The sequence below is a fragment of the Theobroma umbraticum genome, unplaced genomic scaffold (assembly GCF_002168275.2).
Source record: "Theobroma umbraticum cultivar Fairchild unplaced genomic scaffold, ASM216827v3 scaffold_146.0, whole genome shotgun sequence".
Taxonomy (NCBI): domain Eukaryota; kingdom Viridiplantae; phylum Streptophyta; class Magnoliopsida; order Malvales; family Malvaceae; genus Theobroma; species Theobroma umbraticum.
In genome coordinates this window covers 7367670-7382732 of record NW_018397265.1, presented here as the reverse complement: position 1 = coordinate 7382732, position 15063 = coordinate 7367670, and the positions used below count along the sequence as shown (strand labels likewise).

The window sequence follows — 15063 nt, the reverse complement described above, 5'->3', positions numbered from 1 at the left end:
TGGTATCAAGGAGGATCACAGCCAAATGCATTGAAGCAATTGTCTAAAAATGGCCTAAAGAAAGCGAAGAGAAACGAAATTCAGTTCATTTATCCCCTCTTTTTTTTTATTTGTTTTGCTATCTTCCCCTTTCTCTGCAAAAAGAAAAACGAAACTTTGCATTATGCATGGAAAAGAACAAAACATAAAACGTTTTACACAGAACGACTCCATACTTCCCTAGGAGTTAATTGTCCTCTCTCCTTCTCCAATCCTTTCGAGAATAACAAGGAACAGAGAGGGTTAGGAGAGAAGAGAAGAAATCTTCTGCAGAAAATGTGAATGCTGTTTTGTTTTTTCTTTCGAATTGTAAAACAGAGCACGGAAAGAAACAGAGGGTAACAGGGGAAAGCAACAGGCGGGTTGGAATTCGATGCGATTCTCAATCCCATATCCCGGGAATATAATATGGATGTTCTGGGTATTTTCTTCATGTTTTTTCCCTTCCCTCTCTGATCCTCAAGCCTTGGAAGCCCGCCTTATGTGTGGAACTACCAACGAAACCTCTCGGAGCTTCGTTGGGAATGTTAACAGAGTCATGGGAGCTTTGTCCGAATCCGCTGCTGCTAAAGGCTGGGGGACCTGCTCGGTGAACGATCCTCCATTTAACGTCTTTGGGTTAGGCCAATGCTACAAAGATGTCAAAGGAAACGATTGCAGACTCTGTCTCGACACAGCCAGAGAAGAACTCGAAAGGTGCATCCCTGCCACATCGGGCCGTATCTACCTTGACAGTTGCTTTCAACGTTTCGATAATTACAGCTTCTACAATGAAGGAGTTGATGCCAAATATGATCACGCAACGTGTGGCTCGCCTACGAATGCTTCCATTGACAGCTACATATATCAGGATTTTCAAAATAAGTTGGATCAAGTGATCATGAACGTGACGAAGATGGCGTTGAAGAAAACTGGATATGGGGCAACGGAGGTGAAAGGAGGCCTGGTGACCGTTTATGCATTGGCGCAGTGTTGGAAGACAATTGATGCAGGATCTTGTGGGAAGTGTTTGAGGAATGCAGGGTTGGGGTTGAGGAAGTGTGCCCCGGGTGCTGAAGGCAGGGCTATGTTTTCAGGGTGTTATATGAGGTATTCAACCAATAGATTTTTTGATCAAGCAGAAACAGACGACAATCAGGGTAAAAACATTAAAAAAGTTGCTTTGAATTCTCAAAAATTTTCTTCTTTATCTATGGTTTTTGTCATGTTTCAGGGTATTCTTGTATTATCTTTGTAGGGTTTGGTAGATGGCTCATCATAGGAATGGCTTTAGCAGCAACTGCATTCACTGTGCTTGCTACCATTGGTGCTTCTATAAGCTATAAGAGATTATCCAAGAAGAAAGAAGGTATATCTATAGATTATAAGTTTAAGAACCTCTCAATTTTTATTGAATTATGTGTTCAACTATTTTCTGCGGACTTCTCTTGTGGCTAGATGGTCTAGATGACATTCTGGTTACCGGAAACCAGACTAGTTTAAGCTTCAAGTATGAAGTGCTCGAAAAGGCAACAAACAGTTTTGATGAATCAAGGAAGTTAGGTCAAGGAGGAGCAGGTTCTGTGTTCAAGGGGATTCTCCCTAATGGTAAAACTGTTGCAGTTAAAAGATTGTTCTTTAATACCCGGCAGTGGGTGGATCAGTTCTTCAATGAAGTAAATTTGATCAGTGGAGTTCAACACAAGAACCTTGTAAGGCTTTTAGGTTGCAGCATTGAAGGTCCGGAGAGTCTTCTAGTTTATGAATATGTTCCTAATAGGAGCCTAGATCAAATCCTTTTTGGTAAGATGTTTTCTGACTTAATCTAATTATCATATTAATGGCAATTCATAGAGTTGTTACGTTCCAAGTTCTGATCATTTCTGCATTTCCCATTGTGATTAGGCCTTTTGGTTTTCCCTTCCTCAAAAATTTAACTTGGTATTCATTTCATTTATCGAGTCATCGAAGAGCATATAGAATAAGAAGACTTCTCACTGTAACTCTTTTGTTCTGAAGTTTCTCCAAGACTGTAATAAAACCTTTGCCTGATGCAGTTAAGAACACAATACATATTCTAAGCTGGCCGCAGCGGTTTAACATCATATGTGGAACAGCAGAAGGGCTAGCGTATCTCCATGGCGGTTCTGGAGCAAAAATCATTCACAGGGACATAAAAACCAGCAATATTCTCCTTGATGAGAACCTCACCCCAAAGATTGCTGATTTTGGACTTGCTCGTTGTGTTGCTTCAGATAAATCTCATGTTAGTACTGCAATCGCAGGGACACTGTAAGAACTTTGATCTTTCATTAGCAAGTGTTCACTTTTAGCACAAATTTGACATTCTTGTTGTCAACATTCAATCCAAATAGCATATACATAGTTCGGTTCAATGTTGTTTTCGACATCCTGAAGGAGGGTAGTAACTTCTTTAGTAACAAAACCTCGCAATTTTTGTAGACCAATGGTGTGCTAGGACAGATCAAATGCCTACCCTTCTTGAGATTCAATCCTCATTTTGTTCACGATATCTTCCCTTCTTCCTCATTCATATCTGCTTTCTACTATGAATCATTTCTACCTACTTCTGATCAATAAATTGATGTTGCAGAGGATACATGGCTCCTGAATATCTTGTCCGGGGACAACTAACAGAGAAGGCAGATGTTTATGCTTTTGGGGTGGTAGTTCTTGAGATTGCAACTGGTAGGAAAAACAGTGTTTTCTCACAGGGTTCAAGTTCGATTTTGTACTCGGTGAGATTCATAATCCTTTTCCATTGACTGCAAATTGGGTGCTATACTTTATAGGTGGAGAGGTCTTTGTTACATTCATATGTTAAGAAGATTCTTTAATTGAACTGACAGGGGATTTCCTTTATCATCAGTTCCATATGTTTTTCAGACAAATCTGATAACTCATCCTTGTTCTATCAGGTCTGGAAGAATTACAAGGCAGACACCGTTACACAAGCTATTGACAGTGGCTTAAGAGGTAGGTTTGACGAGAGAGAGGCATCGAGTGTGCTTCTTGTTGGGCTCCTGTGCACCCAAGCTTCAGCTGCACTAAGACCATCCATGGCAGACGTAGTTCAGATGCTAACAGATAAAAGTTGTGAAATTCCCTGTCCCAAACAACCTCCCTTCTTGAATGCTAGTGTGTTAAGCCCAGAAGACACCATATCTGGTTCTTTCATGGGGCCTTTAGCTTTAGATGAGCAGAAAACAGGTCCAGAGTCATCCAGTCACAAGCCTGGCATCATGGCTAGTCCTGAATCAAGATAGCCTTGACTCACTCATTTTCTCTTCAGGTTGGGGAAACCAAACAATTGTAAATCTGAGAGAAAGACTGGCCAAAACTATTTGGAGAATTTTGTTCCAATTGTGGAAAGAAAACTTTGATTTTGACACATAGAAACAATGACTTTGTACATATCATCAGTATTCACTTTGTTCCTTTTTTCTTCTTCTTTACATTCTAATTTATACACTGATTTCAATCACTTAATTAAAAATTTATTGTATAATGCATGAGAGAATCGATGAACTATTTAAAAAAAATATTAATTAAGTTTTTATTCTTCTATTACATTCAATCAAGTTTCAACATTTTTATTTTAAACTAAATAAGCTCTTATAACTAAATCAAAATGTCATTTGTTATTCTATATGATAACATGAAGGGTAAAAATATAATATGATCATATTATGTTATTATGCTATATTATTATTCATATAACACATTAACATCGTGTAATGTAAAATGAGAAGAACTCGATTCAATATAATAAAAACAGAAATTTTATTTAAATTATTTTAAATAATTTAATAATTATTATAAATATTATGTAAAAATTTATAAACGTAATTATAAATAATTCAATAATATTTAAATATTTAACTCATTAATTAATATATAAGTACGTTCAATCTCTTTTATCAAATATATAAAAAAAATTATGAATAATTTAATAATTATGTAAGTGCATCCATAATTTTTACTAAGAAATACGTGACGTTATGATTATGAAAAGACAAATCTGGTAAAAGTAACGGGTTTTGTTGCCATGAAAAGGACGCATTACCAATTCCTTTGGACAACACAACCTTTGTGTCGAGGGATACTGTTAATTTGTTCGGATCAATTTTGGCACCTCTAGCAATAGATGGCTAACCTTTTGTTGTTGTAGTTGGGATTTTACTTTTCGAATAAAGATATAGTATTTAAAAAAAAATTAAATTATTATAATATATTTAAATAAATTTTTATTTTTATTATATTTAATTAACTTTTTATATTTTTATTTTAAATTAAAAAATTAGTATAATTAATGATTGATTTTTAACATGTTATTTATCATTTTATGTCATTTGACGTCGATGCAGTTTGTTGAAATATTATAATAAATGATGATATAATATATTAATATGATATAATGATATAATTATTTAATATTTTTTACTCTTTACGTTATCGTTATGTCAATTTTAAATAATATAAAATGATCATAGATATTTTAATTTATAATAATAAAAACTTATTTAACTTAAAATAAAAATATAAAAATTTAATTGAATACAATAAATGAATACTAACTTATTTAAATTTTTTTTAATAATTTAAAAAAATTTTAAATTTTATATTAATAAAAAATATATACTAATTAATAAGCTAAATGCAGATATAACAATAAATTGGACTTTTGATTACCTTTTTTTAAATAATACTATTAAAAGTTCCTTTTTTATATAATGTGGAATATAACAAATTATATTATTCTAGGTCAAGATATTCTCAAATTATCGACTAAAAGATAAATCAAAATTCTTGATGGTGGAGAACCCATAATATGTAACTCCGAAAAAGTGATATTCATGATGGTTGGTCACGATGTATTAATTGGGCTTACGATGATTGTAGGTTAGAGAACAATTCTAATTTGGATTAATCAATTTTTTGATATCTTACAATAAATAAGTATTTGGATATATAAGTTTGTTATTTTTTAAATAATATTTTTATAAATTTAACTGTATCATATAAATTTTTATTTATTATTATTAAAATATAAATAAAAATTTAAATGTTAGCATTGTTTTAAATTTTTGTAATTAAAATTTTAAATTTTGATTTCATCTTTCCATGAAACTGAATAGCTATCCTTTTAATGCCAAGGAATTTCACGTGATCATGCCTTGGATATTGCCCTCCCTAGTCTTCAATCAAAATGACGTGATGGCTCCTATCGATTTTAAGGGGATGAATTATTGAAAAAGACACCATCTGCTACTATATATATATAAATATATATATATATATTATTCAAATAACTTTCTTTTTTTCAGTTGAAAAAATTAATATAAATTCAAATATAAGATTTTCTTTGGTCTGATATAAGAGACGAACATTAATTGATTTTAATCAAATAAATTAATTGAAATAAATTGAATTTGATCAATTGGGTTCGGTTTTAATTTGTTACTTAATTTGGTTTATTTTATTATTTTGATTACTTTTTATATCTAAAATTTTCACTTGAAAGGATCAAAAAAAAAAATTATTAAAAATATATTTTCTATGTAAAATAAACATAATAAGAATTTAATATAATATAAATATTAATAAATATCATCAATATTTTTTAATTAACATTTTATATATTATATAAATACCAAAAAGTAGTAAAACCGATAAACTGGTTGAATATAAATCGATTTTATTATACAATTTGATCGATTCAAATTTTTTTCTATAAAAATTGAAATTTGAATGATTTTTACACATGTGGAGTTCATATATAATTAAAAGAAATTCTTTAAGCCCGTGTTAAGGCCCAATGGGCTTGTACGGGAACCCACGCGACACATTATGGAGCAAAGAAGGGGAAAGAAAATTAAAAGGAAAAAAAAAAGGAAATTAATGAAAACGGCGCATATTTTATCCACTAGCACACAAGGGGAAAACGAAACTTAGGCCTGAACGAGAGAATCAAAGTCTTTCTCGCTCTGTCCGAACGAAATAGCAAGCTGTTGTAATTCTCGCATTCAGCTAGTGAAAATCTCCAACTTTCTCCGAAGGAGATGGACAGAAACGACTCAGTATAAGGACTGAGGAAGGGAAGCAAGCATGAATTTGATGAGCACGAGCCAGCCTTCCACTCGCGCTTCTCCTCCGGCTCCCCTGGAGTGGAAGTTCTCTCAAGTCTTCGGCGAAAGAAGCGCCGGCGAAGATGTTCAAGACGGTTATCCCTCTCTCTCTCTATATCTCTTTGCTGAATGTTTGCATGCATGGATAGACTTGTCTTTGCACTGTTTGGCTGCACCTGACGGAGTTGTGATCAGTATTTATCAATAGGTTTGAGAAAAAAAGAAGAAGAAGAATGTTTGTTTTTCGAATTTAGGAAATTGAAATTTTACTTCCTTGAGACGAAGTGAAGAGCAGAGAATGACTTGAAGATGTTTGTTTTCAGTTGATAGAATATCGGCGGTTGAATTTGAGAAGAGCGGTGATTACCTTGCTGTTGGAGATCGAGGCGGCCGGGTTGTAATATTCGAGAGAAAGGACGGGAAACCTGTGAGAATTTTCTCATTTTATTCATCTTTATCTTCAATACGTTAACCTAAGTTTAAGCTTGGTTTAATTGTTAGAAATCGATTATTTTCTTTGACTTTTTTGGATATTAATACAAAAACTTTGATATTGACTATTTTATATTAAAATTTGAAAATATTTTTTAATACTATTTTATATTAAATTTTAAAATTTTTTTAATATAAAAATAGAAAAGTTATACTAAAATAAATTTATAATATAAAAAAAGTAAGAGTATTAGGCATTTCAGAGAAAAAAAAAAGAACTTCATTTTAGGAAATTAAAAATGAAAAAAAACGAAGAAAAAGGATGGAGGGAGTAGTACTTCTCTTAATTGCTTTTCCCTTCTTAGAGAAAAAGGCAAAAGGCGCCTGAAAAAAAAAAAAACTTGAATAAATAAATTTGTTTTACTAATAATATGCATAATTTTACTTTTACATTGAATAATTATGTTTCAATGTGTGTTATGTCTCAACCATTTGCTTATTTTTAAATAAATAGTGTGATTTTGCTTTTTACTAAGTATTTGCTTTTACTTTTTATGGACTTTTAGGGCAAAAAAACTAAATGCCAGGAAGCAAGTAGTAAAAGTAATAGTAATTAAATGAAACCTTATTTATTTTGTTAATATTTTTATTTTCATTTTTTGGTATTCATTTTGGTCTATCTTGTTTTAGGCTGGCAGCTGTATTGGTTGTTTTATGATCTTTTTTACAATTGCTTATTGGCTTCTTAGACACCGGACGAGCACTATTCCAGAAGTCAGCTGGAGCAGTTGGATTTTGTCTCTTTAAACCATCCTGAATATCAATATAAGACTGAATTTCAGAGTCATGAGCCTGAGGTGTGCTCACACCGTGAAAAACTGTTGTTATGATATGTTATATACTCGCGTTGCAGTTCCTGATGGCATTGTTATTCCCTATAGTTTGATTACTTGAAGAGCTTGGAGATTGAAGAGAAGATAAACAAAGTAAAATGGTGTACAACACCCAATGGATCACTCTTTATCCTTTCAACGAATGATAAGACAATTAAACTGTGGAAGGTGTGGATTCTTATGGCTTATAACTTTGATAATTTACACTTTCAATTTTTTTTCCTAATATACATTACAATGCAACATTTAAAAGATCTAAGTCTTTCTGTAAGAACAAGGCTTCATCATTCATTTAACCCTTAGTATTTTAATTGGCATTGTGTCTTATTTGGGGAGAAATATGATGCTTTGCTTTTGCCATTCTTTACTTTCAGTCAACACCTATCACTAAGATTAAGCCCAAGAAGCTGGCATCTTTGTAGATAGATTAACCCATTGTTCTGTACTTGTTATGGTTTGTGGATGAAAACTTCTTGTGGTTTATGGAGCCAGGTAAAGGATCGAAAGGTGAACAAGGCAAAGGAAGTGGATCCTCATCAATTAGTCTCTTCAGAAAATTCTCTTCTGGCTGAAAGGAGTTTTGTGAGTGAACAGGACATACCATCTTTTACTAATGGAAAGAATCTAGGGTGGGAAGAGAATGTGGCTAACAACACATTACTGTCTCAAGAATTGCATGCTAAGGTATGTACGAGTGGACTATTTCAGAGCTCTTATAGAGCTATTGTTTTAGTTTGTTTGGTAGGCGAGGTTATTTACTAGCTTGTTATGTTCCTAGATTGGTAACAATGAAGACGCCACATATGCAAGATGTAGAAGGGTCTATGCTCATGCTCATGATTTTACTATCAACTCAATTTCAAATAATAGGTAAAGCCTCCATCTGGTAACTTTATCCTGTACATTTAATCTCTTCTATATCTCAAATTCTTTTTGCAGTCCAAAAGTGTGTGTCAGAACTCAGAAAGCACTGTGTTTTTGGTTTGACATATAGCAAGGCAATCAATAAAGTGTAGAATTAAAAATTTAAACTTTTTGCTGTATATAAGATGATAATTTTGTTTCCTAATCCTTTTGCAGTGATGGTGAGACATTTATATCTGCAGATGATCTGAGGATAAACTTGTGGAATCTTGAAATTAGTAATCAGTCATTTAATATCATTGACATGAAGCCATTAAATATGGAGGATCTTACTGGTAATTTTTGTGCATCCTCTATGTATTTTTTTTATGACTTTGTCATATCTTGTGATCTGATTCTCTTCCATTAACTATTTCAAAATATGTTATTTTTTGTCTTTATTTTTTCATTTCAACTTAAGATTAGTTTTGCTGTGAATGAATTTTATATGGTGAGGGAGGTAACTGGGTAAGATAGGTGACTAACATACATTTCTTGTTCTTATGTTGGTTGAGTCATGGTAAAGGTTTCTGCCCTGGAATGGGAAGTTGCCATATGTGGTTCCAGTTGAATTGATGTCAAGTCTGGTCAAGTGTTTGCATCTTCTTTTGACAAGACCCTTTTATCAGGCTGTTTGCAGCCCATTTCTGATCAATCTCTTTATGTTTTATACAGAGGTCATCACGTCAGCTGAATTCCATCCAATTCATTGTAACCTGCTTGCATATAGCAGCTCAAGAGGTTTTATTCGCCTTGTTGACATGCGACAATCAGCATTATGTGATTACAGTGCTAGAATGTGAGTTATGGCCCCTCTTTCTTTCTTCTTCTTCGCTTGTTTTTTGCAGTTCTCAAGTTATTATGACCAGTGACTTCAGTTACTATTAAACATGGATTGGAGGTTTCTAATTCTTGTCATCTTTGGTTTCAATTACACAGATTGCAGGATGCAGAATGTCAAGGGTCAAGATCATTCTTTACTGAGATTGTTGCCTCCATATCTGATATAAAGTTTTCAGTTGATGGGCGGCACATCTTAAGCCGTGACTATATGAACCTTAAGGTACCTGACCAGAACTGAGTATGAGTCTTTAATGTGTGATGTGATTTTCCAAGTTCTTTCTTCCATATGTCAATACTCATCTATATAGATTGGGGTAATGAGGATGTTTGTCCAAATAAAGTTTTCTATGGCATTTTAATTTTCTCAGATTATTTAGATATTGTATTGTCTGGGCAATAAATTTAAAATCCCACGATTACTGAATGTTTGAAACATTTTTCTTTCAAATAAAATAAGGTAAGAGGCTATTTCCTGACTTCTCATCTCAATTTTGGGGCTTTTGCATTTGGAAAGGAGCAAGCACACCAGAAATGTTCTTTGCTTTCAAAAACCTTGTGTTTTCTGATCCTGTCTATTGTTTTTCGTGGTTTCTTGATTTAACCCTCTGCCTCTATTGTTCTAGACTCCTACGTTCTAGTCATAACGGTATGAACAGGTGTGTGAACATGGTCAAGGTGATTAATGAGTATATCATATTCTGAGTGCAAATGCATGTGATTATCTCTTCTATTAACTGATTTGTTTTTTGATACATTTTAGCTGTGGGATATAAACATGGATTCTTCACCAGTTGCAACATTTAAGATTCATGAACATCTACGCCCAAAGGTAAGTGCATATCCTTCCATTGCCTATTGATCTGTAAGATATCTCTAGTGGAAGTTCATGCATGATAAATCGGTGCCATATGTTATGTGTTAACTGTCTTGTACTCTTGTTAGAAGTTGTAATCTGATTTTAACAGAGTAACTGATATCTCTGCACAGTCTTTAATCTTTGTGCTGTCAGCTTTGTTACAAGCTGGAGTTAAAATGTATAAAGAAAATGGTAAAGCTAAGGGGAAAGTGCTATTTCTTTTAGCTATGATGAACCCTCTTTTTAGGAGGTTATTAAAGGCCTTGTCAGTTTTTTTTGTTCGTTGATAAATTCTCTTACTTGCTAACATTGATTTTCTGTTCATTGACAAATTGTCTTACTTGTTAGCATCAACGATGGTAGGGTTTAGTAAGTCGGCCTTAGCTCAGTGGCAAGAGCAGAGGACTTTTCCTCTAGGTCGCTGGTTCGATTCCGGCAGGTCGAGTGAATAATTTTTCAATAGTGAGTCCTAACGGCTGAATGGTCATATCTTCCCTTATTGGCACAAAATGTCAATTATCAGTACAAATTAAGGAGTATGAGTTATTTTTTATAACACCCATGCATATTATGGGTTGATCAATGATATTCTGGTTTATGTTATTGAGCTGGAATGGGTCATGTTGAAGTTTGCAGGAGTTGCGATGATAGATTTTCTTTCCAGCCAACACCTGAGTTTGAGCACCTTTGCTTGCTTTCTTGTTAATTTCCTGTTAATCTTAGTATTTTATTTTTTTTTGAGAAGGTATAGCAGAGGCATATGAATTAATTTCTTTGAAGTTGGATTTAACTTGGTAAACTTAAAAGTTGCTTCAGCCAAAGGCTCCAGGTTTATTTATGAACGTGGTGGACATTGAAGTTCCCTTATTTTGATTATGGTCTAGAGCTCTTCAAATTGCTACTCTCTTCTCTCCATTGTTTTGTGTTTACCTATTTCTAAGTCGTCCACTGTTTAGTGATATGTTGAATGCATAATAACTGCAACACCTTACAATGAATACACTTGCATACGAGAGATCATTGCTATTTCTGTTACTGTAGCTTTACCTATTCGATTTAATTCCATTGTATGTCACAAAGATACAAACTACGGTAATTGGCATTCGAAGCATCACCACCTACACATGCTTCCGACATTTTCATGTTGTTCAGTCCAACACCACCTTAGAGAGAACAGTGACCAACTAAAGCTTGCTTTGGATATTAGATAGTCCCATATAATGAAGCTAACTTTGGTAAACTTAACCTGCAACTGGATTGGTCATTTCTCTTAAAGGAGGTCCAGCAGTCCACCATAATTGAATCTATTGCTGCCTGAAGCCTTGAAATCTAGAGCTCAGACAAAAACTTTTCCTTCTTGAAATTTAAATATAGCAATTTATCCTTCAGCTTGGTTACTTCCTGATTTGTCACTGGTATCCTTATGACTTCTTTGACATACGTCCTCCAATTAAGCTGAATTGTTGCTAATATCCTAATTAGTTAATTTTGGTATGATAAATTTCAGAAAGTGCGTTCCATGTCAATGTCTCCCTATGGCTGATAGCTTGCAATTTGTCGTGCAGTTATGCGATTTGTATAATAATGACTCCATATTTGATAAATTTGAGTGCTGCCTCAGTGGAGATGGACTTCATTTTGCAACTGGATCTTATAGGTTTTCCTGCTACTTGATATTCCATGTTTTTAGTCATCTAACCTTCTCAGATGCTGTTGTCAAATGACTCTGGCTTTTGCTGACCTATCTCAGTTCTAATGACACAAATTGCTTATATTTTGACTCAGCAATCTCTTACGTATCTTCTCTCATGGTGTTGGAAGTGAAGAGGGGAGTACAGTAGAAGCTAGCAAAAATCCAAACAGGTTGGCTTTTTCTTTTCTTTCTTCTTCTTTGTGGGTGTGTGGGTGAAAGAGGAGTGGGGGGGTTTGTTGTTTAACGACTGAGATCTGATAGGAGTTGACCCCTCTCTTCTTTCTCATTCTTCAAATATCATATAACGTTGATTTCCAAGAAACTGATGCCTTCTGGTTTAAACATCAGAATCCAAATACCAGCTTTCATAGATATCCCTTTTAGATTTCTTTAGGTTTTTTTTGTTAAAGCTACATTGGTGTCTACATCATCAGGTCTGATCATAGAAAAGATTCTCTACAACTGACCATTAAGTCATAGAAATTAACTTTTTGGTAAAATGATGACATTTATGAGCTCGTGCCGGGCATGCTTACTACAAGAATTTGTTGGCTGCCTCATCCCGTTTTCTTTCTGACTAAACATTGTACTTTGTACTTCTTCTTTGTATATTAAAAGTAGGAAGCCCCTTCAGAGGGCAAGAAGATCATCCTTAAGTAGCCTTACGCGTGCGTTTCACAAGCAAGGTTGGTACTCCTTCTCTCCCCCTTTCTCTCTTCCTCGTCTGACATCATGTATAGATTTGAATACCTTGTATGAGCTATCAGTAGACTTGTTAACTTCTCAAATTCCAGTTAATGCTAATTTATTTGCTCTTGGCTTCCATTGAGCAGCCACTTATTAGTTGTTTTCCTAATTAAGCAGGGCATGAAAACACAAGCCTTGCTAATGAGTTTTCCTGGTCATCAAGTTCTAAGCTGCAACATGTCGCTTGGCACCCATGCGCGAACTTGATTACTTGTGCTTCTGGAAATAGCTTGTTTTTCTACTATGCGTAGCTTCCTGTACAGAAAAGCTTTGATTGACCATAGAACACCAAGTAGGTTGTACACGTTGACACGGTACGCCCTCTATGTTTAGCATCTTAAGGGGTTGAAGCATTAGCATCTTACTGGCTTACCACGATTGAAATGTAAAAAATGTACAAAAATCAAATTGAATAGTTGTTGCAAACAACCTTGTCTTTGTTCTATAGTTTCTGGTTTTCCCCACTGGCTTCAGTTTCACATAAGAAAAGTTGTTAGATATTTTTGGAACAGAGATTAAAAAAAAAAAAGAAAAAGAAAAAAGGGGTTCATTCATTGATCAAAGATTTTAAAATTTTTTGATGTGGTGACAAATTGTACCTCATCAACAAGGTATAAACTATGCATGGTAATGCATGTCACTTGCACTTCAATTTGTGGTACAAAGGAAATCAGTAGGAAAGAGTTGACATTATCTGGGGACAAAACTGTTGTTGCATCTTCAACTACAAAAGATGGTTTCTTTTGTTTCTTTCTTTTTTGATATGGGAAAAGAGAGATTTGAGTAGGTATTTGTATCATATGTCAATCGTTGACTTAAATGTTTGTGGGTATAAGCTAACCATTAAGTTAAATGTTCTTGTACATACATCAGTCATCGAATTAAATACTTTTATGCATGTCATGAATTTCGTATCAGTAAGAAATGAAATGTGTTTTAAGTTTATAAGTAAGAGTTTGTTTTTTCATCTAATAGGTATATATTTTGGGTTAAAAATATAAACTCGTGATAAGTGGTATTAGAATTTACTTAATTCTTCATTGATTTGAGATTTCTTATGAGATATTAGGACAAAAGTAAATCCGAACTAAGATGGATCTTTCTCTTCATGGGTAAAAGAGTCATTGTAACACAACACGAGTGTTGTTTTTTTTCACTTTAACCATTGAGTTAAATGTTTTTGTGTATACATCAATCGATGAGTTTTGATGTTTTTTCTCAAATATCAATCACAATTAAATGTTTGTAAGTACACATTAATGACTGAGTTAAATGCTTAGGTACATAATTGTCGAAACCTATCTACTTCAAATTTAGAGGTCGTAATTTTGCAAGTACATATGTTGTCTTTGGTTGGTAAGCTGAAACTCTTCGAGAGTGGTGGTGGATAATGCTTAGAATGGGTTAGGTATTTTTGGACAAAATAGAAACGAAGAGGCAGATTTGCTCATTTTCTGGCTTGCTGCATATTGGAAAAGACAATTCTCACCCAAGCTCTCACAATTTTTTACAATAGAGGCCGTATATTTGGAGATTCCAATGCAAGTACTGTTTAACTGTATTGTTGAGTATTAAATTGTTATTAGAAAAATAATGTATAAGTATTTTATAAAATTGAGTATAATATTACTAATAAGATAATATTACAGTGATTGATATATGTATAATTAATTTTTGGAAGTATAATTTTTGATGTTAATTTTTGGAATTACTTTTATGTATACGTAAAAAGAACACAAAGGAGTTGGTGAGGAGAAATTTGAACTTGTGTTACCAACCTTGAATGAGAAGGAAAGAGGGTTCAATTCAAAGTTGATATTGGCCATCTTTTAATATGGAAAAAAAATCAATGCAGAAAAGAGAAATAAATGTGTATAGAAAAAAATGGTTTTATAATTAAAAAATGATGTGTATAGAAAAATAAAAAAATAACGTACTTATATATATATATATAAGTTTTTATTAATTATTTAATAATTAAAAATAAGTAAATACTTATTTAAGTTCATAAATAAATATATAATAAAGAAAAAAAAATTTGCAGTCAGTATTTATTAATCTTATTACCATCACTATTTGAAATCACACCACTACCAACTTTAGTGAAGGAAGCCTTAAACTTGTGAATTTTACTTCTTGTTTTTAATTACTCATTTTTTTAAATAATAAAAGAAAATACAAGCAAGATTAAAATGATTTGAAAGAAAATATCTTCTTGTTGGAATTTCCAAAACTGGCTCCTGGGTCAATAGGTTATTTTACACATCTTTTCGAGATTCATATTCGATTTTATTTTTCATAGTTCGAAAAAATTATGGGTTCAATTCATCGATTTTTTTGAGTAAAATTATGGACCAATTCTTGTTATCTAAGAATTTTTTTTTCTCTTGTGAGTGATTATGCAGAGTAAGCTTTTACCTTTTCAATGGCATTCTAGTTCTAGTGCATGCATCTATTCAATGGAAATTTAATGTCATTTAATGAATTTAGTACTAATTGTCCTTTTGGCTTCTCCAAAAAGAAAAGAGT

General features: G+C 33.1%; 2 protein-coding genes across 3 annotated transcripts; both read left to right on the top strand.

Moving 5' to 3' along the window:
* Positions 1 to 3430, top strand: RKF2 (receptor-like serine/threonine kinase 2). Its single transcript, XM_021436768.2, has 6 exons — positions 1 to 1178; positions 1277 to 1387; positions 1477 to 1821; positions 2076 to 2310; positions 2633 to 2777; positions 2958 to 3430. The coding sequence occupies exons 1-6, from the start codon at positions 413 to 415 to the stop codon at positions 3303 to 3305; spliced, it is 1950 nt and encodes a 649-aa protein (XP_021292443.1). The 5' UTR covers positions 1 to 412; the 3' UTR covers positions 3306 to 3430.
* A 2487-nt stretch (positions 3431 to 5917) lies between these two features.
* Positions 5918 to 13822, top strand: LOC110422482 (serine/threonine protein phosphatase 2A 55 kDa regulatory subunit B beta isoform-like). Of its 2 annotated transcripts, none has more exons than XM_021436422.2 (14): positions 5918 to 6262; positions 6491 to 6594; positions 7349 to 7456; positions 7541 to 7660; positions 7985 to 8176; positions 8271 to 8362; positions 8573 to 8691; positions 9071 to 9194; positions 9335 to 9458; positions 9999 to 10067; positions 11660 to 11751; positions 11880 to 11957; positions 12409 to 12473; positions 12652 to 13822. In XM_021436422.2, the coding sequence occupies exons 1-14, from the start codon at positions 6148 to 6150 to the stop codon at positions 12783 to 12785; spliced, it is 1536 nt and encodes a 511-aa protein (XP_021292097.1). In that variant the 5' UTR covers positions 5918 to 6147; the 3' UTR covers positions 12786 to 13822. The 2 variants fall into 2 exon arrangements, with proteins under 2 accessions (XP_021292097.1, XP_021292095.1); XM_021436420.2 differs by having other exon boundaries at positions 12406 to 12473; positions 12652 to 13821.
* Positions 13823 to 15063: the final 1241 nt, after the last annotated feature.